Source organism: Lagopus muta, chromosome 2, assembly GCF_023343835.1.
Source record: "Lagopus muta isolate bLagMut1 chromosome 2, bLagMut1 primary, whole genome shotgun sequence".
Taxonomy (NCBI): Eukaryota; Metazoa; Chordata; class Aves; order Galliformes; family Phasianidae; genus Lagopus; species Lagopus muta.
Genome location: NC_064434.1, coordinates 35059040 through 35082895, shown reverse-complemented (window position 1 = coordinate 35082895; position 23856 = coordinate 35059040). Strand labels below are relative to the sequence as shown.

General features: G+C 43.3%; 2 protein-coding genes across 5 annotated transcripts in view; one reads left to right on the top strand and one right to left on the bottom strand.

The window, feature by feature from the left end:
• Positions 1-8170: 8170 nt before the first annotated feature.
• Positions 8171-16119, bottom strand: LOC125689977 (uncharacterized). 2 transcript variants are annotated; one of them, XR_007375463.1, is made up of 2 exons: positions 15756-16119; positions 8171-11462 (listed from the first exon to the last, which is right to left on the bottom strand). XR_007375463.1 is itself a non-coding variant. In XM_048937826.1 (2 exons), the coding sequence occupies exon 2, from the start codon at positions 14926-14928 to the stop codon at positions 13924-13926; it is 1005 nt and encodes a 334-aa protein (XP_048793783.1). In that variant the 5' UTR covers positions 14929-15009; positions 15756-16119; the 3' UTR covers positions 11492-13923. The 2 variants fall into 2 exon arrangements, 1 of the variants encoding a protein (XP_048793783.1); XM_048937826.1 differs by lacking the exon at positions 8171-11462 and adding an exon at positions 11492-15009.
• Positions 16120-20103: 3984 nt separating this feature from the next.
• Positions 20104-23856, top strand: part of RNGTT (RNA guanylyltransferase and 5'-phosphatase) — a 196766-nt gene continuing 193013 nt past the window's right edge. For all 3 annotated transcript variants that reach the window (XM_048937810.1, XM_048937809.1, XM_048937806.1), the window contains exon 1: positions 20104-20297. In XM_048937810.1, coding sequence (XP_048793767.1) covers positions 20234-20297 — 64 coding nt within the window. In that variant the 5' untranslated portion in view covers positions 20104-20233. The remainder of the gene's footprint in view (positions 20298-23856) is intronic.

Below are 23856 nucleotides of genomic sequence, written 5' to 3'. Positions count from 1 at the left end.
ACAGTGAGAACCAAGGCATTTGTTCTGAGCCATACGAGTCAGAACTGGGATGTTAATGCAGAGCTGCTGTGGTTTTGCAGCCCTTCTCTCAATCCTGGCTTCCTTTTCTGCAGAACTGTGTCACTTGGCAGCATTCATATCAGTGCTGCTCTGATGCCAGCCCTGCCCTTGAAATCATATTTGGACTGCTCGTGAGCTACGTGCAGCTTGGAAGCCATCAGTGAACCTGATGGTGCTGCAGCTGGAGATTGTTACAGTGCCTTTTTGATCCTAGGCCAGGCTTTTGTGTGCCTCTTCTGTGTTAATCCTGGCACTCTCCAGCTTTTGGATGTTGAGCTTAGCTTTCAGGTTATTAGAGCCTTTTTTCTTAACCTGTCACTAAGCAGATAGAGTCATGTTTGGATTTACCAAGATCTAACACACATTTGCATATATTTTCTTGCTTAATCAAGTCAGCTTTACAGTTGACCTTACGTTCCTTATCAGCTGCCAAATGAACTGCTGTTCTGACAAGATGGACAAGGTCAGAGAAGAAAAACAACAAAATGACGTGCCAAACACTGAGCAAAGCCAGGTACAGAATTGGCTATTCCAGAATTTACTTCCCTGTTCCGATAACTGCCACTGACTCCACTAGAAATCAGGTTAGTTTGTTAATTTCTTTTCATTCAGGACAACTCAGAGTTGACTAAGGAAATCCTTTTTTTTTTTTTTTTTTTTCCTAAGAAAAGTGTGCTTGTTTCTCCTTTATTCAGATCTTTTTGTTCTTTCATTGTGATTCTTGACTGATCCCAAATCCATGCTTTTCAGAGAAGTTTTACCAGATAAAGCCTCACTACATCAGAACCCCCCAACTCCTCTGAAGCAGAAATGAATATCACAGACATTTCACTTTTGAGGCTGATTTCCAATGTTACTTAATTGTACCATGTGTTCAGTAAGTAAATATATGTAAATATTTTGTGTATCTTGCTGCCAACTGTATACTGAAGTACAAAGTACTTTTTCCAGCCCTAAAGTCTTCTGCCTGGATTTTTTTGATTGACAGTTGTGCTTACTCTTATTCCTGACTGAGGTACAAAGCTGGTGAGGGGTGTGGAGCACAGGGCTTATGAGGAGCGGCTGAAGGAGCTGGAATTGTTCAGTCTGCAGAAGAGGAGGCTCAGGGGAGACCTCATTGCTCTCTATAACTTCCTGAAGGGAGGCTGTAGGGAGCTGAGGGTCAGCTTCTTCTCTCATGTAACTGGTGGTGGAACTAGAGGGAATGGCTTCAAGTTGTGCCAGGGGAGATTTAGGCTGGACATCAGGAAATACTACTTTTCTGAAAGAGTGGTCAGGCACTGGAATGGGCTGCCCAGGGAGGTGGTGGAGTCACCGATCCTGGAGGTGTGCAAGGAACGTTTGGATTTTGTGTTGAGGGATATGGTTTAGTGAGAACTATTGGTGATAAGTAGATGGTTGGACTGGGTCATCTTGTAGGTCTTTTCCAACCTTGGTGTTTCTGTGATTCTGTGATTCTGTATGTGGAACTGAAATTGGGAGCAGCATATTAGTTAAATTGAAGAAAATATGTCTCAGTATTAAAGACGCATCTATTTTGAAATGATTTTGGATAGCGTGGCTCTGCTACCAGAAGACAGAAAAAATAATTTGAATGCTTAAAAATTATCAACATTTTTACAGAAGAGTCCTAGATTAGCTATTGTAGCAAACTGTGTTATCTGAAACTGTGAAAACAAGTCTTCAATACAAAGGCTTTTGCAATAGGTATTATCGATCGTAAGGCAAGACTTACTGTCAGACTGCACAGTATGTCATCTTGGTCAACATTGGCATGTTCATCGTGTTCCTGCCACAGCTTACTTTTAATGTTAGGAAATTGCTTTGAGAGACATTCCTACAATCTGTGCAGAGCCAGGTGCTGAACTTGTTGATCTTTGCGGGTCCCTTCTGACTTGGTACGTTCTGTGAGTCTATGAAAAAGAATCAAATTAGAATGATTTCTGTGAAGATTGTCCCTACTTCTGTCCCAACCCTCACCTCTTCCAGGAAGGATATCATCAATTATCCTTTCTGCAATGTATGTAAAAGCACACATGAGAGGGAGTTTCTTTCCATTTCTCCTTTAGAAAGCTAAGACTGTTATTGCATCAGCTACAGGAACTGAAACTCCCTGGGTTTCGCATTGCTGCTCCAGCTTGGTGGCTGATGAAAACTGTCAAGATCATTGCTCTGTGTTGTTCAAAGGTCAAGTAGCAGAAGTGGGCCTGGCTCTGGGCTTCCACCTTGGAAATCCTCCTACCCCCTGCCATGACAGTGATAGAATTATGTCCTTACCTGATAACAGCAAGAATGGTAAAGAATCAACATCTCACACCTTCCTGCAGTTGTTTCTCTCCTACTGTTTACACACACTAGAAGCAATGAAAAGAAAAAACAAAAGCTAACAACAAAAACCAAACACAACCCTCTGACCCAAAGGTTGATAACCGACCTTCTTTCCCTGTCTGTGAGGATATCACTAGGTTGGCAACTTCATAAAGAATCGTAGTTTTGGCTACCAAGGATAATGCATGAGAGCTGGTTCTCTGCAGTTGTGTTAAATCCTGGTGAGAAAAGTGTAAAGAAAATAAAATCCTACATTTTTAGTTTAATATTGATAAGGTTGGGTGTATGACAGTCTGTGCAACACTTTCATAACTGCTATCTGATTTTTGCTAGCAGGGTTCTGCTGTCGTGCACACTGGCTCAGAATGCATCAATGCTAATTAACTGGGAAAGCAGAAAAGCAGTATTGAGACAATCCCAAAATTTTGTTCAACAATTTCTTCTTTAAGTAGAAGAAAAGGCCATGTCTTTTCCTTATTTCCTTATTATCTTGATGGACAATGCTGGAAAAGTTCCCATCATTAAACTTGCTTATAATGCAAACAGCCGTGCCCAGTGAGTTAGGAAATACATTGTTAAGGAAAGCTTCCTTGTCTGGAAATACATATAAGCCCAGGAGAAAAAAAAAAATCCACAAAGTTGTCAGATAATTATTTATAACTTTGCAGTGATCTAATAATAATGTCTGGTTTGTCACAGGGGTTGTTGGACTGTACACTGTAGCAGAAAATAAAAAAGATCCGAAGTTGAAGCCTTACATATTTAATAAATGACTTAGCCTCATACCATTAGTGAAGCTTCTGGCCAGATTCACTGTAATGAGATTTTTCTTGTCTGAATTTGAACCGCTGCCATCAAGGAAATGCTAACTTGAAAATAAGCTCCTTTAAAGTCAAAGTATCATCTGACTTTGTTCCTCTTTCTGTTTTCACCGCCTAGACAATTTGTTTACTTGCTGGATTTTTTTTTTCAGGCTGGGACTTTCCAGTGACGTCTCCTCAGCTGGAAAGAAAGCAGAGTTCTTCACTGCTGAACAAAATTGGGATTTTCCATTTTCCCAGCTTCTTCCCCTATGCAATTTACAGTTGGTGATAGGGATCTAGTTTGGTTTTATTTCCTTCTTCAGAGAAAGGGATTTGCAACTACAAGCCTTTCATCTCTCCTGCTCCAGTGTCATCAGCTTTCGAGAAAGTTTTTTGAAACTTATTATGGTTTCCACTTTCTTTACCATTTTCCACAGCACACCAGTTGTTTATCATTTCCCCTGAAAAATCCTTGCTTTGGGCCTTATTAGTTCTCGGCGTTAATATTTCATCCCATTCATCTTCTGGCTTCAGCTGTGTAGCTTACTACTTTAGTCTTGCTACCATACAACATGGTAACAACCTTCTTTCTTACTCTTCACTTATGTTCTCTTCCAGCTACCCTTGTTGTCTTTCATTCACTTTCTGCCTTAAGTTTACAACATTCATCTGCACATATTGGCATAGGCTAGCTTTTGCTGCCTACCTGATATGCTGCCTTTTGACATCATTTGTTCCTTTGTTCTTGGCAATGTCTCACTAAGTTCCTTCTTACCTTCTTTTGCTGTTACTTCCTTGCTCTGCTTTCTGCAGTGCTCCTTGTATCTAGAATGATATTTGCTCTTGAGAACTGGATTATAGAATACCAAAGGCCGTGTGGCATGGTGAAGTGATGCAATATTTATGAAACACATTCAACTCCTGAAAGCAAACTGTGTTGTTTTTCCTTTTAACCATAGAAAGATTAACTAAATACTAGAGTAAGAGTACTGCTCGATGGAATGCTGGTCTCCCTGTTTTTTTTTTTTGTTTGTTTGTTTGTTTTTTGTTTTTTTTGGCATGTACATATTTAAGGCTCTCACTGATATTAATAAGAACCTCACAAATGGGCAGTGGTAAAAAAGAACGGGCTTGCATATTATGAATACAGGATATGCCAAGTCAGAACCTGACATCTGTTCACCGAGATTCAACTCATACGTGCTTTAGTAAAACAAATAAACTTCTCTAGCACAAAGCTGTTCTTCCCTTAGTGTGGTGATCCATGGTCAGCTGTCAAATGCAATTCATAACCAAAGGACTAATTCTCAGTAAGTGTTAGAATGTCTGTTTTAAAACAAACAAGATGTTGAGCTCTACTGAGCTGAATAGCTCATGTGAAAAGTCATGCTTAGGGTGCAAAAATTCAAGTTTTACTAATGCTCCTTTAGGCCATTCTTCATATGTACAATCTTTTTTGTTAAAATACATATCACCAACAATTACAAAAACCTCAGTCCAATTGAAAGCCAGGGTCTGTCTCTTACACTCTGACCAAACCGTAAGTGAGGTAACTGAATTGGACGTTGTGTAGAATGGGAGCCATGGAACATATTTCCTGTATGTGTTAATATAAACCAGAGAAATTGTGTAACATGTTGATGACTGCTGGGATTTACACAGAGCTGTAGAAACTTCAGGTTGCAGTGTTCATTCATCATCATTCGTGGTTGTGAAATCAAAGGTACTTAGTGTCTGTCCTTGACTATTTATGAGCCATGTTTTGAGATAGAGACTAATGTTCTGTCTCAGAACTAGACCTTGTTAGCAGACAAAACAACCGCTGGGACAAAACTGCACGTTTCACTACAGATGTATGAGCCAATCTGTTACAAATATCTTTCTGCTAGTAATTTGCTTCCCCTTTGTTAGGGAACAAAAGTTTCCTGGTCCGACACAGATGATCAACTTCTTGTTACTGAGTGTATCCTCAGTGGCACGACTTGTTACCTCTGCCTGCTAGGTAGCCTATCTTTAACAAAATGTAAAATGGCAGCTGGCTGCTGCAAACATGAGTAAGTCTTACCAAAAGGCTTATCTGTTTCATCTTTTCACTTAGGACTTTTCCTTATGTTCCTGTTTCGTTTCTGTCTGGTTCTCCTTTCTTCTCAGCCACGGCTGAGCCCTAGGCAGCACTCCTGTTTTAAACTACCTCTAACAAAGTAAATCAATAAATAGACTTTGTGCACACGTTATGTTGGCACAGCTGACGCGGCAGAGGCCTGCAATCTTTTGGAGACCTGTTCCACACTTGACACCGGTGAATTGTCAGCGCAGGAGAGCAGCACTGTGGTGAGTCAGTGCTCATGTGGTGTGCCCCTGGGGCAGAAAAACACCACAGATGCCATGGGGATCTGCAGGGCAGCTCCAGGTTGCTTCATTAGGAGAAACAAGAAGAAGAAGAAGTAGGTCAGTGAGGTGTGGGAGTGCCTGGCTGCTCCTCCGTCTGCCAGCTCAGGCCTGTGGGACTGGCACTACTTCCTCAGCGTCAGGAATTACTGTAGCACTGGAGTGATTAATACCCTTAGAACTGGATACGCATGTATTTATCGTGTGTTTGGATGCCATAGTTCATATAGAAGAGAACACTATTTCATGGTAAAAAGATGTGGGCTTTGTAGCCCACAGCCCCTAAAAAAGAGAAAACAAGTTCAATTCTTGTGGTTTTATCATCCATAGATAACAAAATTAAACAAAAAAGACTGTTATGGTGCCAGTGGGTGTCAGGTGTTAAAGAACATGGCTGGATGGGGAACAACGGCAGATGTGACCTAATTCACTGACTGTGATTATCCCACATTCAACTCTTGGTTTCCTCCATATCAGAATTCTTAGAAGATATAGCAATAAAATTCCTTTGCAGTTATTCTATTAAAGTATGAGTAAAGTTTGTTCCAAGAATTTTTATACATTAGAGTAATGATTTCATTTTTGTACTTCTGTTAGTTCTGCTTCATGCATTAAAAAGACCCAAGATTCCTTAGGATGCTTGGTAGCTCACAAAGCTGAGATAAAGGGAGACCATGTTTTTGTCCAGCCCCGAGATATAACGAAAAGAGGAGCTTGACCCAACGGCACCCAGCAGTGAGGGAGGGAGATCTGCTCACTCTGAGCTCCATCAGCTCCTGGCTTTGTTGACCCTGTGAGCACAGACCACGCTCAGCACAAGAGGGTTAAAGGGATATATGAGCCCGATGTTCACTGCAGAGTTCAGCAAAGTGCCCAGGAAGGGCTTGTAGCGACTCATGTCCTGCTGACCCATGGCCTGCAGAGCTGTGCTGCTCAGCCTGGAGCTACATTACTCCTGAAAAGGAACCTTTAACTAGGAGCATTTAGAACTAATGCTTTAGGTTTGAATGATGTACAGTTTGATACATAAAAACTCCTTTCTGTCCAGCTGGAACTTCAGCTGCCAAGCTGGAAAAGATTACCTAGCAACAGCTGCCCTTTTTGACACTGCTACAAACTGCAGTGTAGGGAAGAATGGAGAATAATTAAAAGGGTTGTGATTCAGAACAAAATGCCTTGTCTTTTCATTCTGACCATTCCCTTTGTGATAAGCAAAATTCACATCTAAGATACAAACAATTCAAACAGGCTTCTCAGTCTAAATTAACATACCCTTATGTACAATCAGGATTATGTCCATATTGTTCATACTCTTTTGAGACCCTCTATCTCTGCGTTATGGTTCACTAATCCATTAATTATGTGTTTCAGTTCTGCTCATGACTCTCCACTGTTGTGTACAAATATTTTCTGACACATTTTTTTTAATTCTCCATGTTAGAGAATACAGATAGGCAGGGTTTGATTCACAATCCACTGAAACTCATAGAAGTCTTCAGAAAGCTTAGAATGTGCTCCACAGTGAGTCTCTGAAAAAAAATCATCATCCAATTATAGCAAAAAATAAAATAGTGAACTCATTTCAGCACATCTAACTCTGTGTGTGGAAGGATATGTGGAGATTTTTCTCCCCAAAAGGGATTTTTGAAGAACAGTTTCTGAACAGCAGAAGTAGATAAGGGAATTCACAAAATGACTTTTCACAGAACAGTTAAGATTTCATAGGAAAAGCCTACACCCTTTCAGTGCGTAAAGACTACTTAGCCAAACTCCAAAACTTCCTACTGCTGGAACACAGTGTGAACCTCAAAGGCCAGGAAACTCATCTCAGGAAAGAGCAGTCATCTTTACACCTCCTTCCCTTTCTCTTTGTAATTTCCTTGAAGTCCATGTGGAGAAAGACAGCTTTATACCCATACCAAGTGAAGGTTTGAGTATGAAGACAGTAGGCTTATTTGTGTTCCTCTTCACATAACTACAGAAGGCAAAATCAGCAGTAGAAAGAAATGGCGTTGACTTTATGTGACTTTGTGACCAGCAATAGACCTTGGTTATCACACTGCCTGAGGAAAAGCCCATTCTGTAATGTCTGCCCCAGGTTGTTACTGTGTGATTTAGCCTAAAGTGGAGTGAATGTGAGAAAGAATACTTCTAGGGAATTCCAGACATGTGCCTAATGAAAACGAATTTCTGTTTCTTTCTTTAAGGATTGCTTGGAAGAGGCAGATTTACAGCCTATATAATTTCATTGTCTAAAATGACACTTGCCAACTTATTCCTAAGGTTTGCAAGATCAGTGATACTGCAGACACACGTGCTAAGACATTCCTCTTGCTCTGTTATTGGTTTTGAGGGAAGCTTTTGCATAAAAGAGTAGGATGTGTTCTTGTAAAGCTTGTTCCACAATGAATACAGGCAGAAAGCAAAACTAACTCACAAGGACAATGTTTGAGCATCTTATTTTCTATATATAATTCCATATACATATATATATATGTAAGTTGTATGCAATTAAAAAAAAAAAAAAGTTTTTTAAAAAAAGCCATTATGGCTCTCAGGCTGATCACTTTGCCTCGTTATGTATTCTTTTCCTTTAACCAGTTCCTTCAGGCATTTTTAGGACTGAAATACCTCAAGACAGAGACTATGGTTTTCGTTTATATTTGTACAGTATACTGTATATTTTGAATCTTACAGACATATCAATAAAAATAAGTCTCTGTATTTTCTCATCTACTGTATTATATAGCTCATACGCGTGTTATTCTTCACAGGCTTTATAAACACCTATAACCATCTTATGTGTGCCTATATCCATAGGCTCAAACTTAAGATGTAGAAAGTCAGAGAGTCTCTGTGGATAATAATCTTTACTTTGTGTGACTGATCACATGAGAAAAATATTTCTACCTGTACAGCAACCCAGAACTCAATCATCACGTACACAGGTTTACAGGCATAAATGCTGAGCCCCTCTGGCTATTTCAGGCAGTAAAGAAGTGATCACACCCAGTAGCAACAGACTCTCTGCTCTGCTTCCCACATGGTCCAAGGCCTCAGTTACACAGTGTGGGGAAGTCTCTGTACTCTCAGGACGTGCTGGAGACACAACAGCACACCAACGTGGTTAAAAGCTGTTAGTCTACTTTATTGTTAAGCACTGTTCTATTTATGCATGTTAACAAAGCATTCTACAAAACACTCTTTAACTGTTCGCACAGGCGCTTATCCAGTCAGAGCCGTGAGATGTCCTTTCTTCTTCTAAAGGTGTCCTTGGTTCTCATGATGCTTATCTTGCTCCACAGCTGCTGCTTTAACAGTTTTTCCAGCTGCTGCTCTGAACACTTTTTCTTGTATTCCCACAATTCCCCCTTTTTTGTTTATTTGCAAAACTACTAGCATACTATAACACAGTAACACTAAAGTAATTAGAACTCAATCAAGGCCTCGATTGACAGTACTCTAAATGTGAGAAAGGAGACAAGGCAAATGTAGCATAATGACAAGAAATACTGTTAACCTACCAAAAAAAACCAAATACACGTTTGGCCTGCAGCCCAACTTTCTGCAACTTGGAAATAAATCCTTGAGGATTTATTAGAGTTCTGTGTTAATCTCTAACTGCTTTGAAAGAGGTCTTCAACTTTAGTATATTCTGATATATTGATTTTGAAAGATCACTAAGATTTATACAACAGACGCTTTTAGAGTGCTCATGATTATGCCTTGGGCTAATAGAGAATTAATAGTCGGACAACTTTTGCATGCCAGATAGAACTGGGGGCATTGTTACTTACTGACCCTCGAGAACCAACAAAAAAAGAGAGAGAAAGTACATGGTGGTGGTGAATGCGATAGGCAGTGCCAGCAGGGCGTCCCCTGCTTCAAGGTGCACTTTTCCTCTCCCACCCATCACAGATTCTTTCTTGCTTTCATTCTTCTTGGGGTCTGAAGAGTGTTTTCCATTTGTATACTGTATCTGCATGGCCAGTGCGCGATACAGAGCCCAAGCGGAACAGTTAGCTGCGAACATAATAAACTATCAAGCTTAGCTCTCTGAGCATTCATCTTTGCCTCAGGTGATGTGTTGTCATATTTTAAAAATTCCTGACAAGTGGGATGAAAGAAGGTTAATCATTCTATAATACAGGGTCATCCCTTTGCCTGGGATTCCTTTCCAGGTTTTATCGTTGCAAATCAAGAAATGCTATTTGATAGGCTGATAGTATCATAACTGAATGTTACTAATACATTAAAATAGCTATTGCCGTAGATTCCAGCACTGGTAACATTAAATCCTGTTTAATTCACATTCAATCTACTTCTAAAATAAAGGAAGTACTCAATCACATTAACAATACAGGAAAATCACCCCCTATATTATACCACTGCAATGCAACAAGCTACAAGTCAATACCAAACAATAAGAAGCACAAGACAGTCATTTCAAGTCTGGTATCAGTCCTTCTCAAGGTCGTTTCACATCCTGGTGCTGTCCCTTTCGTGGGCTGCTTGCTCTCAATGTTCCAAAGAGGAGTAAACATGGCCGAGCTGCATCAACCACTCCTCCACAATTCCCCCTTTTTCCTTTTGCGCAAGCAAGACAGCAGCAGACATTTTGTTGAGCAAGTGTTTTACAATTCTGATAGCTACAATAATAATTATAACACCTAAAACAATCATTAGAAGACCGCGAAAGCCTTCCTTTACCAAACCTTGCAGCCATCTGGTAATACCCCATCCCTCTAGCCATTTGTCCAGCAGACTGACATCTTGCTGTATCTTATGTGCATGTGATGGCCTCGTGAATTGACTCACTATGGTCACTGAAATTGAAGCAGCACCTACCATCAAAATCCTCTCATCCATGTCCCTGCGCTAATAGCAAAAAGTCAATGGCAGCTCTATTTTGCAGCAAGGCATGGCGTAAGCCACTTTGATCTAATAATAATTGCTCTAAAATACCAGTGGTTACGTTCGCTTGTTTTTTCTGCCCAGCATGCTAAGCAAGCTATAGTTTTTTGCGCATTCCCAGCAACAGCCCTCGGTGTAAAGACTGCTAAAGCCACCCATGCAGCCACAGATAATAATTCCACATTGTTGCTGCAATCTGGCAGTAATCCTATGCTACATTTAGAGCGGATGACACGCATTTCCTGGAAAGTGAGAGAAAACATAGTGAGTTTACCAATGTAACATGGACCCCCAAAAGCATTTCCTGGTATACCCTGCCAGGCATGCTCCCCGCATATTAGAAAATACCCAGGGGGTAGCGTTTTTGCTTCTGTGGGCCGATCAAAATTTGTGTGGTGTTCCATCCAAACCCAACTGCTCCTAGTGTGGTTGGTACCGTAGTATTGGACTGATAAACCGGTTGACCATACCCGCACCATGCCTGTACTGAATAGTCTACTTGCTTAGGAGAAACTATCATCCATATTTGGTTTCCTTGTGGTTTTCCAGGGAAAGGGATTCAAAGCGAGTAACTCCTAATAGCCTGTTGCCATACTGAGCGTGTATAATTGCCAAACATGAAACATATTTTCTTGTGTTACCGATCTGTTGAACTCCAAAAAGATTCAACTCCCAGGGTATAGTGGTATTGAGACCCTTAGGAAGCTTGAAAGAACAATCACCTGGAGTGTCTAATACATTGCAACTACCTGTGGAGTAAGCAGAAAAGTCAGAATCGTTTAGAAACTGCATTCCTATTAAACAAGTTTGGAAAGGATCAGTGGCAGAAGCAAGCGCTAAGCAGAAGTTGGTCTGTCCTGTTGATTGAGCCCAGGTGACCCACATGTTTTGCCGTGGGTTGATTTGGTGCAGTTCAGGTAGCGCTTCTGCAGCAAGGGCAAACATGGCGAGCAGGAATAGGGCCGTCATCTGTGGAAAGACAAAAATAACCTCTTCCTGCAAATATAATAGTACTTGGGCCCTTCCAATCTCCAGGATCTCTGTAAGGTACTTTTGCAGACTCAGATAGTACTCTCATACTAGTGCTTGAATGATGCAAGGTTATAGCAGGTACCAGTGAGCCTCCTCATACAGGAAAGAAGTTAAGGGAGAAAAGAGCGCTCATGAGGCAATCTGGCACAGCACCTACATCACCCATTCGGTTTTGTTGCGCTTTTAGCATAGCATGCACGTGTTCTATAACAGCCTGACCTGTAGGAGTATGTGGGATCCCAAACTTATGTTGAATTCTCCACTTTTGCAAAAAAGACTCTACTGACTGTGACTGATAGGCCGGCCCATTACCCATTCTAATTTGTTTTGGAACTCCTAGGATAGCAAAAGATGCAATCCAATGTTTAATGACATGCTTAACAGATTCACCTGCTAAAGGAGAGGCCCATGTAAACCCACAGTAAGTGTCAGTAGTGACATGAACAAACCACAGTCGACCTCTGCAATATGGGTGATATCTGTTTGCCACACTTCCAATGCTCGTAAGCCTTGGGGATTGGTCCCCAGCCCAAGGCCACTGTTATGGTGACTGCACTGTGGACATGTTTGTACTATTAACCTTGCACCATTCAATATTAAACTGTCTATGTAAACCACAGGCATTTTGATGAAACATCTCATAAGAGCTATGAGCAGCATCAAACAGATTAACAGGAGTTACCATAGCCAATTTATCAGCTAAAGCATTATCCTCCCCTAAACCAAGTGTATTTAGGTGGCTGCAAATATGGATGACACAATATGGTTCCTTTCTTTGCCACACGTGTGTTTAAGATGTAAAAACATAGAGATAAGCCACATATTCTTGTTGTCTCTAATGTGGGCATTCTCAGTTCTTTGACATATGCCAGCTGTGTAGAGGGAATCGGTTACAATATTTAGAGGTTCATTTGGCCACACAGTAAAGGCCAACAAAATCACTTTTATTTCCGTAGTTTGTAAGCCATCTTGTGGCTCTGTGGCACAAACTGAAGCTTCCAGCTATTGTCCCACCACATACAGACAGCTATGTGGCTCCGGCATCCAGCATTAGTATACTGTGAGACCATTCACTGGTCGTCTTGAATAGCGAGGTATTTCAACCCAGTCAGTATTTTCCAGGAGCTGCGCTACTCGCTGATCTGGGTGTTCTGTATGCAAACGACCAGGGTACCCTTCTAAAGCCAACTGCAAGGAGAGGGAGTGACAGCGCACCCACACTGCCCACAGCGAGGTGAAGAATAAACTAATATCGTCAGGTTCACGCCCCACTATGCAGAGAACTCTGTCTCTGCCCACATGAATGAGTTCAGCTACTGTATCAATACGAGTCATCAAAGATGACCGAGGCTGAGCAGGGGGAAACAGCCATTCCAGCAAAAAAAAACACAATACCACAGAAGGAGAAGTAGGAGATTATTTAGTAGGCCTGTTTTGAGGAGAAGTGAGTGTTTTTTTCCATTGACAGATGACTGCGAACGCATGCCTCTCCTGGACATACACAAGAGAAATGTTGTGAAGTAAGGATTGATGATGGCTAGCTGCCGATTGAATTTGGGCCGTAATCTGAACTAAAGCCTGCTTAGCCTCAGGTGTGAGCACAATCGCAACATTAGCACGTCTCTCCCTTAACAATTGTAAGAACTGTTCTAGCTGAGCGTTAGAAATGCCAACCGATGGCCGTAGCCATTATGAGTGACCTAAAAGAGTTTGTAAGTCAGTGAGTGTAGAAATGTCAATTTTCAATTCTGCAGTTTGAGGGTATATCATAGCATCTGACAATTTCCAACTCAGATATAACATAGGAAAGATGCGTTGCACTTTCTCCGGTGCCACCGTAAGACCAAATTGAGAGAGATGGGAGATTAATTGCACTTCCCAGCTATTGGAAGGCACCCATTGTTTCCATTTGATCACTGATTTTCCGGAGGTTGTGCAGCAGGTGCCATTTGCCAGATTTCTTTGGAATAACAAAGATTGGTGTATTCCAAGGGCTAGTGGAAGGTCAAATATGACCTGCTCAAAGTTGTTCCTGTACTAACGCTTGTGCAATTTCTAGATGTCCCTTCGACAATGGCCACTGCTCCACCCATATTGCTTCATCCGTTTTCCAGCTGATAGGAATAGGTAGCGGTGCTGCAGTGACCATTAGACTAAATCCTGATTAGTGAGCCTACTTCCAATTTGGGACAGAATATCACGACCAACTAGCATTTGCAAACCATTGGGCAACGCAGCAACATGTAATAGGAGAGAGATTACTCTTTCTTCCTTAAGCTGAAATTGCACTAGGTGCTTAGAGCGTTTTGTAGCAGAAAAATCGCCAACACCACTAATGTTTGTGACAGGGGAGGCCGCCCATTGCACAGGCCAAACAGAAGTAGATACAATAGAGACATCAGTGCCTGAGTCTAATAAAGCTTTTACTGATGTCTCGAGAAGTCAACGTTACTTGTATCATTGGCTGATCCCCTGTTAGACAGGCTAGAGGGCCAGTTGGCCCCAAACCCCCTATCCTAGGACCATCCCTTGCAGGAGTTTGGGCTGGTATGGGAATTAACTGGGCTGTTGACAATGATGACACCATACTTTTTTTAGTGCAATTGTGCCGCATATGACCAGTAAGACCAAAACGATAGCATGTAAACTTCTCATTCCCGCCCCTTCTTGGTGACGGTGTAGCCATAGCCACTTGCACAGCGGTGGCAATTTGCTCAACTTGAGCTACATGTTGCAACACGCTTTTGACTGTGGCTCCCTGTGGAAGCGTAGCTAATATACCCTTAGTATGGTTATTGGCATTATCATGCACCATAACCCAAAATAGCTGCTCTTTAGTTTCTTCAGGCAATTCACTATCCTGAATTGCTACCCACATTCGACCCACATAACCAGTAAATGGTTCTGTAACCCCCTGGCACACAGTGGCAAAAGTCAGTTCCTTTTTCCCAGCAGGAATGGCAAAAATTGCCTCCAATGCCAGTCTAGGCAACAAGTGGTGAAAAGCTGCTGCAAAAGAAAACTGTGTGTCAGAGGAGGCATAAGGACCTATCCCTGTCAGCATTTCTGCTGTAATGCCATACAGTGAATCAGCAGGCTGCCAAGCTATTCCAGCCTCACAGTGTGCTCTCTCAGACCACTCTTGGAGAAACAACAAATTTTCTGATGGTGTTAATAGCAATCTACCCAAATTTTTTATGTTGTTTGGCATATTCACATCAGCAGTAAAAATCCATTGAATAATTTGTTCAGATACCTTGGGCTTTAAGGCTGTACTCCGTAACTGTTTTCCACACTTGTAACCGTTTCCAAGCACGGGATTCTTGTTGCACACCCTGCTGATCATATACCACTGGGCACACGATTCGAGAAGCCGTTTCCCATTTCCCCTCCAATAAAGCATCACGGATTACCCCTGACCACCGTGAGGGAGAAGCTGCCAGGTGAGTCAGTGGAGCAACAGGCGCTATCAGTAGGATGGGACCTGTAGAAGGCACTGGTTGAGAACCTCGGTCAGGCCCTGTATCCCTTTTTTGCTGCATACAGATTTCCAGGCTACGTAATCGCTCTGTTAATATTTTAACCTTGCAATCCAGTTTTTCCAGCCCCTCACCCCCATTGTCACTCTCTGATTCTGCAGGACACTGCTTTTTGCAGTGCCCATCAGGCGTGAAGTCAGGTATAGCCCCTTTTCCTTGCTGCAATACTGCAGATGACTCAGTAGCAGTGCAGTAGCAGTGTCATTTGAGAGATCAGGGGCTGCTGCCTCTACCAATGCTTTTATCTGACTTGCCGAGGAACACACAGGCTGTGTGATACCCTGAACAGGCATGTCAAACTCCAAAGCCAAATTAGTTGCTGTACCGACCAGTGCCTGTATAGCTGCAGCAGTTACCTGTCACTTGGCTTGCACAGCTTTTAAAGTATTAATAATAGACCTCCACAAGGGGCCAAGGGTCTGCAACAACTTTTCTTCCTTTCCACCATTGATGACTGAGTCCTACATGTGGTCCCCGATATCCCGCCATTCGTCAATGCTGAATATCAGCACAACTTTCAACAAATGTCCCTTCTTCTGAGCCCAGTGCACCAGCTCAGTCATGCCTTTAAGAGATGACTGCTCCCTTCTCTTAGAGAATAAACTTAACAGCAGTTTCTCCGCAGCTTCCCATTCCATCGTGGATACAGAGGGCAGGTCATGACCCTGCTTCCAGCTATCGCAACACTTACGTCCGTGCCAGCTTCCAGCTGCGGAAACACTTGTGTTGGTGCCAACTCTCTGTGGCAACTGTCCTGCCGTTGTCCACTTCCCTGAATCGTCCCACGCCATCCCTGTTCGGGCACCAAATGTGGGGAAGTCTCTGTACTCTCAGGACGTGCTGGAGACACAACAGCACACCAACGTGGTTAAAAGCTGTTAGTCTACTTTATTGTTAAGCACTGTTCTATTTATACATGTTAACAAAGCATTCTACAAAACACTCTTTAACTGTTCACACAGGCGCTTATCCAATCAGAGCCGCCAGACGTTCTTTCTTCTTCTAAAGGTGTCCTTGGTTCTCATGCTGCTTATCTTGCTCCACAGCTGCTGCTCTGAACAGCAGTTCAGTTTTTCTTGTATTCCCACACTGCAGTTTCAACTACAGCCTCTGTTCAGGGCAGGATTTTGTGAAGGTACCCATCCTCAGCACAGAAACTAGAAAGCGTAGCATCAGATGTGCTGTTTTACTGTGTGATCTCACCAGATCAGCTCCAAAGATTATGAGTCACGCTTTCCACTTACTTTAATTAGAGTTTGTTTCTCTGTATTGTGTCACACTTCTCCCTACCGCTACTCATCATGGAATTCCAGTTGATTGACTAAAATTCCATGGCTATCCATACTGAAAGCACACCGTTGTGTGATTTCACTTTATGCAACAGATAGCATGTTCTTGAATGTTACATCTGGATACTTTTCAAGGTTTAGGATTTCACTGAAAATTGTTCCTCACATCTGATGCAAGGCCACCAGTGTTGAGGTCAAACTGCAAGAACACTGAGGAGGAGGGTGTCAGCCCACTGGGAATTTGTGTTGTTTTGCTCATGATCCTGCTGCCCAGCTGCTTACCTCCATCGCATCAAGCCCGTTATCAGTTCAGTTGCAGAGGAATTCAGTTGCAGAGGAACAAGAGGAAGGCAAGTTGGTGTGTGCAGTCACACCCGTTGTCCTTCAATAACAGCAGCCAGATACTTTCCTCGCTCTCTAGGTGTGAGGAAGGTTTGCAGACACACAGCTTTCTGATTCCTTTATAGCACGATACCCAGTTCAGGGACTGGGATTTAAAGCAGCTCCATCTGAAACTCACTGCCTGCTTCCTGCCTATACAAAGCTTTATTCCACAACAACTGTAATACCTTAGAGGCTTGTGCTAAAAACACATTTTCCCAGAATGAAACCCTGACAGGAAATTTAAGATTCATGTGAAGACTTGAAAGCAAGTTGCTTTTATTGCATCCATTAATCCGTGGGTTTTATTACTGCTATGAAAAGGAGGGTGTACTAGATATCTGGCTTGTCTTCTGCTGGAACTTGTGTTAGGAACTGTATCATAGTCTTGCATTATGGAACAATTCCAGGAGCTGATTTGGCTGGCTTCATGCTGTTTCCTGTTTACTTTGGATAGGAAAAATAACTGTACTTTAGCTTACATCATGTTAAGTCTGTGAGGCTATGGTGCCCCCTAATGTTTGGAAGATTACAGATCGGTATTTTGTTGATGAACTCTCAAAGCTCTCTGCTGGAAGAACATTGTAAATGACATTTTCTCCAATATATTGGAGAACGTGGAACATAGTTTGAACATCCCTTTTTGTTATTTTATATGCACAAGCATTAAAATAGTTCCTTCAAAGTCTTATTTTCATTGTCAAACATAGAAGAATAATTGATTTATCTAAGAAGTCAGTTTCTTAGTTATTTCCTGACACCAAACAGGTGGACATGGTTTAAAAACTGTTAAGCCATTAGCACTTTCTTTTTGCTTATGGAAAAGCTGGTGAATGCTCAGCATGTTTAAATGTCTGCATGTTTAGGTTCTCTAATTAGCATAAGTGACCATAATGTTAAATATGTTTTCAAGGTACTGGATTATATTATTATTATTATTACTATTATTATTGTTGTTTCTGATGCTGTTAGAATCTAAGCACTATTGGAATAAGGTACAACTACAGTATCAAAGAAGTTGTAGTACTTATTCAGATTTAAACAGCATTCCCTTCCTCTTTCTCCTGCAAAAGCTTCATGCCTCCTGAGCATAGGGTTGTTGACACATCAGTATAGAACCTCATAATCTTTATTAAGGCATAACAGCTGGTTGGTTTCCTTTGCCTTGAACATATGTCACTGCTAGCATACCTAAATGAGCTAGTTAGTTACAATAGTAATAAAAGTCATTATTAGTATACTATATGCAACTAATAAAAGTTAATAAAATGAAAAGTGTGAGGTTTTTCACCAGCAGTAGTTTGAATAAATGTTCAGTCTGCAATGAGGAAAAAAGGTATAAATTGTGTTTTTCTCATTTTTTTTCATGTTCATATGTTGTTTTTTTTCTTTTTTCGAGTCAAAGTAGAACACAAATACAGCTCTCTGCTACCAGAAACATTGCAGATGGACTGAAATCAGAAAAGCCAACAAATCTGTGATAGAAGGAATGAACCTTATCCTGGGAAAATAACTTACTGATTGTCGTGTTTCCTCTGAGAGAAGGATTATAATTGGCAAACAGAAACCAGGGTTCAGGAGTTTGAATGCATGGAAGTAAAAGAGAAGCAGCATACAGGGAAGAGAAGAGGGAATTCTATACCATGGACTATGAAAACATTTGCTGTTGTTTTCTCAAAGCACTGCACAACCACTACACCGTGCACCTGTGTTTTTCTTGTTCAAACAGCAAATGCACACTTCTAAAAGGCATGTGAAGAATACGGGAAGTGGGTGCTCTCTGCTGGTACAACAGGAGAAGTAATCTTAAGCATAAAGCCAAACAGAAAAGTGCTTGTTCGCTAAGATGTAACACAAGAACTGTCATCCTACGCCTGTAAATTCGTTTGGAGTGTCTAACATGGCAAAGCTCAGTGTGAACTACATATGCAGAACATGCAGATAGGTCCATCCATGAGGTGTAAGCTGCCAGCTGTTCCAGACCTGAAAGCAACACAGGCAGAACCACAGCAAATGCAAGAGGAAGCACTTGACATGTGGGCTGTTTCTGGGAGGGGTCAATGCTGTAGACTGGCAGTGCAGAGGAGTGACTGAAGGTACTGTGGCTGTTTAGTCTGGGGAAAAGGAGGGTGAGGGGAGACCTTATTGTTCTTTTCAAATATCTGAAAGGTGCTTACAGTGAGGGTGGTGTTGATCTACTCACAGTGGTGACAGAATGCAGGAAAATGGCCTCAAGTTGCACCAGGGTAAGTTTAAGTTGGATATCAGGAAACACTTCTTTACAGAAAGGCTTATTAAGGCTCCCCAGGGAGGTGGTTGGTTCCCCATCCCTGGATGTGCTTAAAAACTGTTTGGATGTGGTGCTCAGGGACGTGATTTAGCTGAGGGTTGTTAGAGTTAGGGTAGTATGGTTAGGTTGTGGGTGGACTCGATGATCTTGAAGGTCTTTTCCAACCTGAGCAATTCTATGATTCTCCAAAGTGTGAATACTCTTTGCTAGACAATACTGTGCGCTTCAATTTTTTCCATGTAAAATTCCCAATGGAATACACTGAACACTGATAAGAGCAAAAAGGTTTATTCTCTGTTTCCATATTCCTTTTTTTATGTACCATCTCTTAATGTCATGTTTACAGCATGTTCACTTTTAAAACCCGGGTGACGCTTGCTGAACGATTATGGAGACCAAAGGCTGGGTGTGAGCGCAGTGAGGCAGTGTGTGCCGCCTTTCAGCAGTGACAGCAGTGACACAGGGCCATCCCTGCTGGTGCAGTTGTTTACGAACACAGCGTGCAGAATCTTGTTCATTGCTTGCAAAACTGCGGTGACTATGTTGAAAAAGTGTTTTGTAGCTGCGAATTTGGTCTATCGAACAGTATTATTATGCTCTTCGTAGCTGTTGCAATCCCTGTGGAAATAAACGGGAGGCATTACTTTCGGAGCAGCCCACGGACGCCTCTCACACCGCCCGCGCCCCTCTCCGCCTGCAGGCGCCAGCCGGGACCCCCGCTGCCTGCGCCGCGGTTTCACTTTCTGTTCGGCAGCCTCTGGCGCCCCCTGGCGGCCGGCTGCTGCCAGACCCGCGCCCGGAGCGCCGCGTTCTATGGCGCTGCTCCGAGCAGCTGGGGAAAATAACAGACGAGGCGTCCGTAGAACCGCAAGACCACGAGACGGCTTGGGGAGGAGAGCACTTCACACCCCCTCAGTCTCATGGCTGCCGCGGACTGGCCGTCATTAACCGCCTTGGGCCCCATTCGGGCCGGCCCCGCTCGCAGCCCCAGCTCCCTACCGCCCGGCGGACCCGGCATGGCGGCGCCGGCAGCGCGCACCCGGAAGCGGAAGCGGCCGCGGAGCACTGCGGGCCGGCGGCCGAGGCGGAGCTGGGTCTGAATGAAGGCGCCGCGGGCCCGGGGCCGCGGGCGCCTCTGAGCGCCGAGGGGCCGCTCCCGTTTGCCCCTTCCTCCCTCCCTCCCCCTACGCCCTCGCCCCGGGCCCGGCCATGTCTTACAACAAGATCCCGCCGCGCTGGCTCCACTGCCCCAGGAGGGGACAGCCCGTGGCAGGTGAGCGCCCGGCCCGGCCCCGGCGCGGCTTCGTGGCGGCGGCGGCCCCCGCCGTGCCCGGTCCCTTCCGTCCCCCCCGGCCCACCCGCCCTCCGTTCTCCGGCTCCGCCGGGTGCTTTGTCCCGGGACCGCGGCACCGCGTGGGCCGCGAAGAGTCCCGGGCGGAGACCCGGCGTCGGCGGAGAAGGGAGCAGCGGGGCCCGGTGACGCCCGCTCCCTGCCGGGCCTCCCGGAGCACTCAGTGCTGCGCTTCCTCTCCTCGACGAAGTTCGGGGCTGGAACTTCTGCCTCGCGTCACGGCTGGAGGGAACGGGGCGGCTCGGGGCGCCGACGGCCCGTCCCGGGTCCGGCGGGGCCCGCGTGCCTCCCGTCTCCTCCCGGGCAGCGCTCCCGAGCTGGGCGCCGCGCACGGCCGCAGCTCCGCGTGCGACCCGAGGCGCTGCCGGCAGTGCTGGTCCGATTTATGCGCACCCGTGGGGCGCGGGGTGGGTGTCACGGAAACGCTTTCGGGTTGGGAACTCACTGCCACAGTGCTTTGAGATGAATGCCCCCCTAGCATGAAATAGAGCAAACAAGCTGTTTGCTCACGCTTGCTACCTTTATCAGGTAAGCAATCAGAAAACCCTTATTTTTTTTCCACGATACCTTCCAGTTTTCACTCATCCATCTCCCTATCTGTGACAATTTCAAGATACTTGTCTGCATCATGATGTTCGCTGCTCTGTGTGAGCCAGGCAGTAGATAGGTGCCTGCCTTCTCTGTGCCACATTTCTTCCTCATCTCCTTACGCTTCTGTGCCTGCCATTGATTGTGGGGCTGCAGACGTAGACGGTTTCTTACAAACTTATTTAGAGCTTCCTCAGACATCTCAGGAGCCTCAGTTTTCCCAGCAGTATGCGTTTCAGTGCATCGTTTCAGCTACTCATCATGTGGGTTACTGTTTTCCCTCAAAGTTCTTTGTACTTCCGTGAGCTTAACTTAATTAAGCAGTTAATTATCATATTGCTTATCTCCCTTATCTCTTTTCTGATCAGTGCCAAATATTTTGCTTTGTATCTATTAGAAATTTGATAGCGTAGGTTGTCAGCCTTTGGCCACAACAAAAATAGCCCCATGAATTTTTATTCTTTGTTTTTTTTTCTCAGCAAGTTCTTAATCTCTGGAAATCGTTGATTTTTTTTTTTTTTAAGCCAGGGCTGCCAAAAAAAATGAACAGAGTAAGCACGAATGTAGTTCATCAGCTTGTCATCTGCTGAGCACTGAATGCATGGTCTGTGCTTGTTCAGGAACTGCAAGGTGGCTGTTTTGCTCTGTGTGCTCAGACACAAGAAGATAATGCATAAAAAAAAGAAGAAAGTGCTTGGTTCATTTCTTTGGCTGCATTATCACAATGCTTTATTGTGTCAGTTCACTGAATTTTTAGGGATTTTATACATGTGTACAGTTACCAGAAATCATGAGGAACCATCAGTCTTACCTTCTTATTTGTTTTTCTGCATTCAAACCATCTAACTATTTTAGTGAGATGTAATGTTTAGACTTCCCTGTTGTTGCTGCTGTCTCCCAGATGCTTTATATTCCATTTTGGATCAGCTTTTCAAACAAATTTGTATGCTTCTGTGCGTGGCTTCATTCCCTTGTAATAGTGTGTCAGTCATACTGTCACTCAGCAAGGTTTGCATGGTTTCTGTGAGCTAACAGGCATCACGTGTTTGGTTGTGTCCCTCTTATGCTAGTAGCATTTCTAAGTGACCTCAAATACAAGAACCAGGGAAGTCTGGAGCTCCTTGTGAGGTTGAGTTCATTCAGGCCAACAGGACTGTCATTCTTTAAGTTGTAGTGTGCTGCCACTGGTTTTATGCAGTGTTTTCATGTTGTACTGCATTGTGGTAGCAGCTCAGTGACACGTTTAACAAAAAGAGCTTTCTCTGAACGCTTCGAACTGAAGTTACCAGATTGCTTCAGCCTTGCTGCCTTGGCATTTCTGTCTCTGCAAGTACCTACCCTTTATAACTCCCTGAAATCACATCTATTTGTTTTTGCTATAGAGATTCTTAGCAAGATACTGAGGAAAAGGCATGAGAAGTGTTTCAGCAATGTCCTTCAGTCTGCTGTTGGTTCATATTAGTTAATCTTCTTCTAGTCTTGCACATTGCATGCAGAGTTGTCAGATATTATTAAAAACATCTGTTTAAAAAAACCCCAAAAACGAAAACACAAACAACCCTACACTTCTAAAGCCATTGCTTTCATATCCTGATAGGAAAATTTCCCCGACTTGGAATGCACTTACTTGAATTCCCTGCTGTCTTCTAATGCTGGCAGACAACTTGATTGCTGCCATGCAAGTTCTGTTTCTGCACAGTGATGGCAAACTTCAGTTTGTAGAAGTTGGTCATCTAAATGGTTCCAAGGATCAGGGTTTCAGTATGTTCCCAAATAGTATTAAATGGAGCCTGTTAAAATACTCAGCATTTCCACAGAGTGAATGTGTGTGTTTGGATGGCAGTGAGGAGTAGTGAAGTGAATTAGAACAGTTCCAAGCATGCTTGATGTTTTGTTGGATTCACAGCAAAGATTTCTGCATTAAGATCATCAACAGTCAGGATGTGGAGAGTCAGTCTGAACAATATAAGCGATGAGTTCATGTGCAAGGAAGGGTTAACAGTGTGAGAAGCTGAATAGGAATGCTGAAAGTGACAGGAGACGCAACAAACCAACAGAATTAAGGCAGGTAGGTCAAACCATGAGGAAATGAAGCCAACCCTCACACTGTGGCTAAGAGGGATGGAATGGAAAGGCAGAAGGAAGTAGGTTAATGTGAAGAGTGTTTCTGCCAGCCAAGTGAGTTGAAGTGGCTAGGGACTTAATGCCATGTGAGGTGTATTATGCTCACTGTGTGACTGAATGACTTTTCTCAGACAAGTTAACAGTAGGATACTCCTCACGTTGCCAGTTCTTGCACAATTCTGACCAGCAAATCACACAAAGCTTCTCTCAGTTTCCTCTCCACCTTTGCTTTTTTTTCAGTGGCTCTTTCCTAAAAGTTAAATGCTTATTTGAAACTACGCAGGATGTTTTGTTACAATTTGAGGCTACAGAGAACGGTATGAATTTTATTGTTTAAAGAGCTCTCAGCGATCACTTGCATGTTCTTTTAGTGAGATTGGTATGCATTTTTACAATTTGATGAAGATTAATGAACTTCTGTCCCAGAAGCTGATTTCCATCTGAATGCAATGACTCTATCACTGTTTTCATTCCACGTACTTTTGTTTGGGGAAGGGGTCTGTCTGCAGCTCTCTGGAGCTGGCAGGAAGCACCAGGCATCCCAGCAGGTTATTTCAGCTGTTCTGTGATAGGTAGGATGGATGGAAAGATAAAAGCAATACTGAAAAACCTTGGGTTCTTAGTATCTGATAGACTAAGAGCTAATTCCCCTCAAGTTTTTGTCACAGTTCTGTCACAAACACGTCTGAGCTGCATGCAGACCTTGTGCTTTGGAGGGATAACTGCATTCCTCCTCAGGGCCCCAACAGCTCCTCTGGGCCAGGCATGT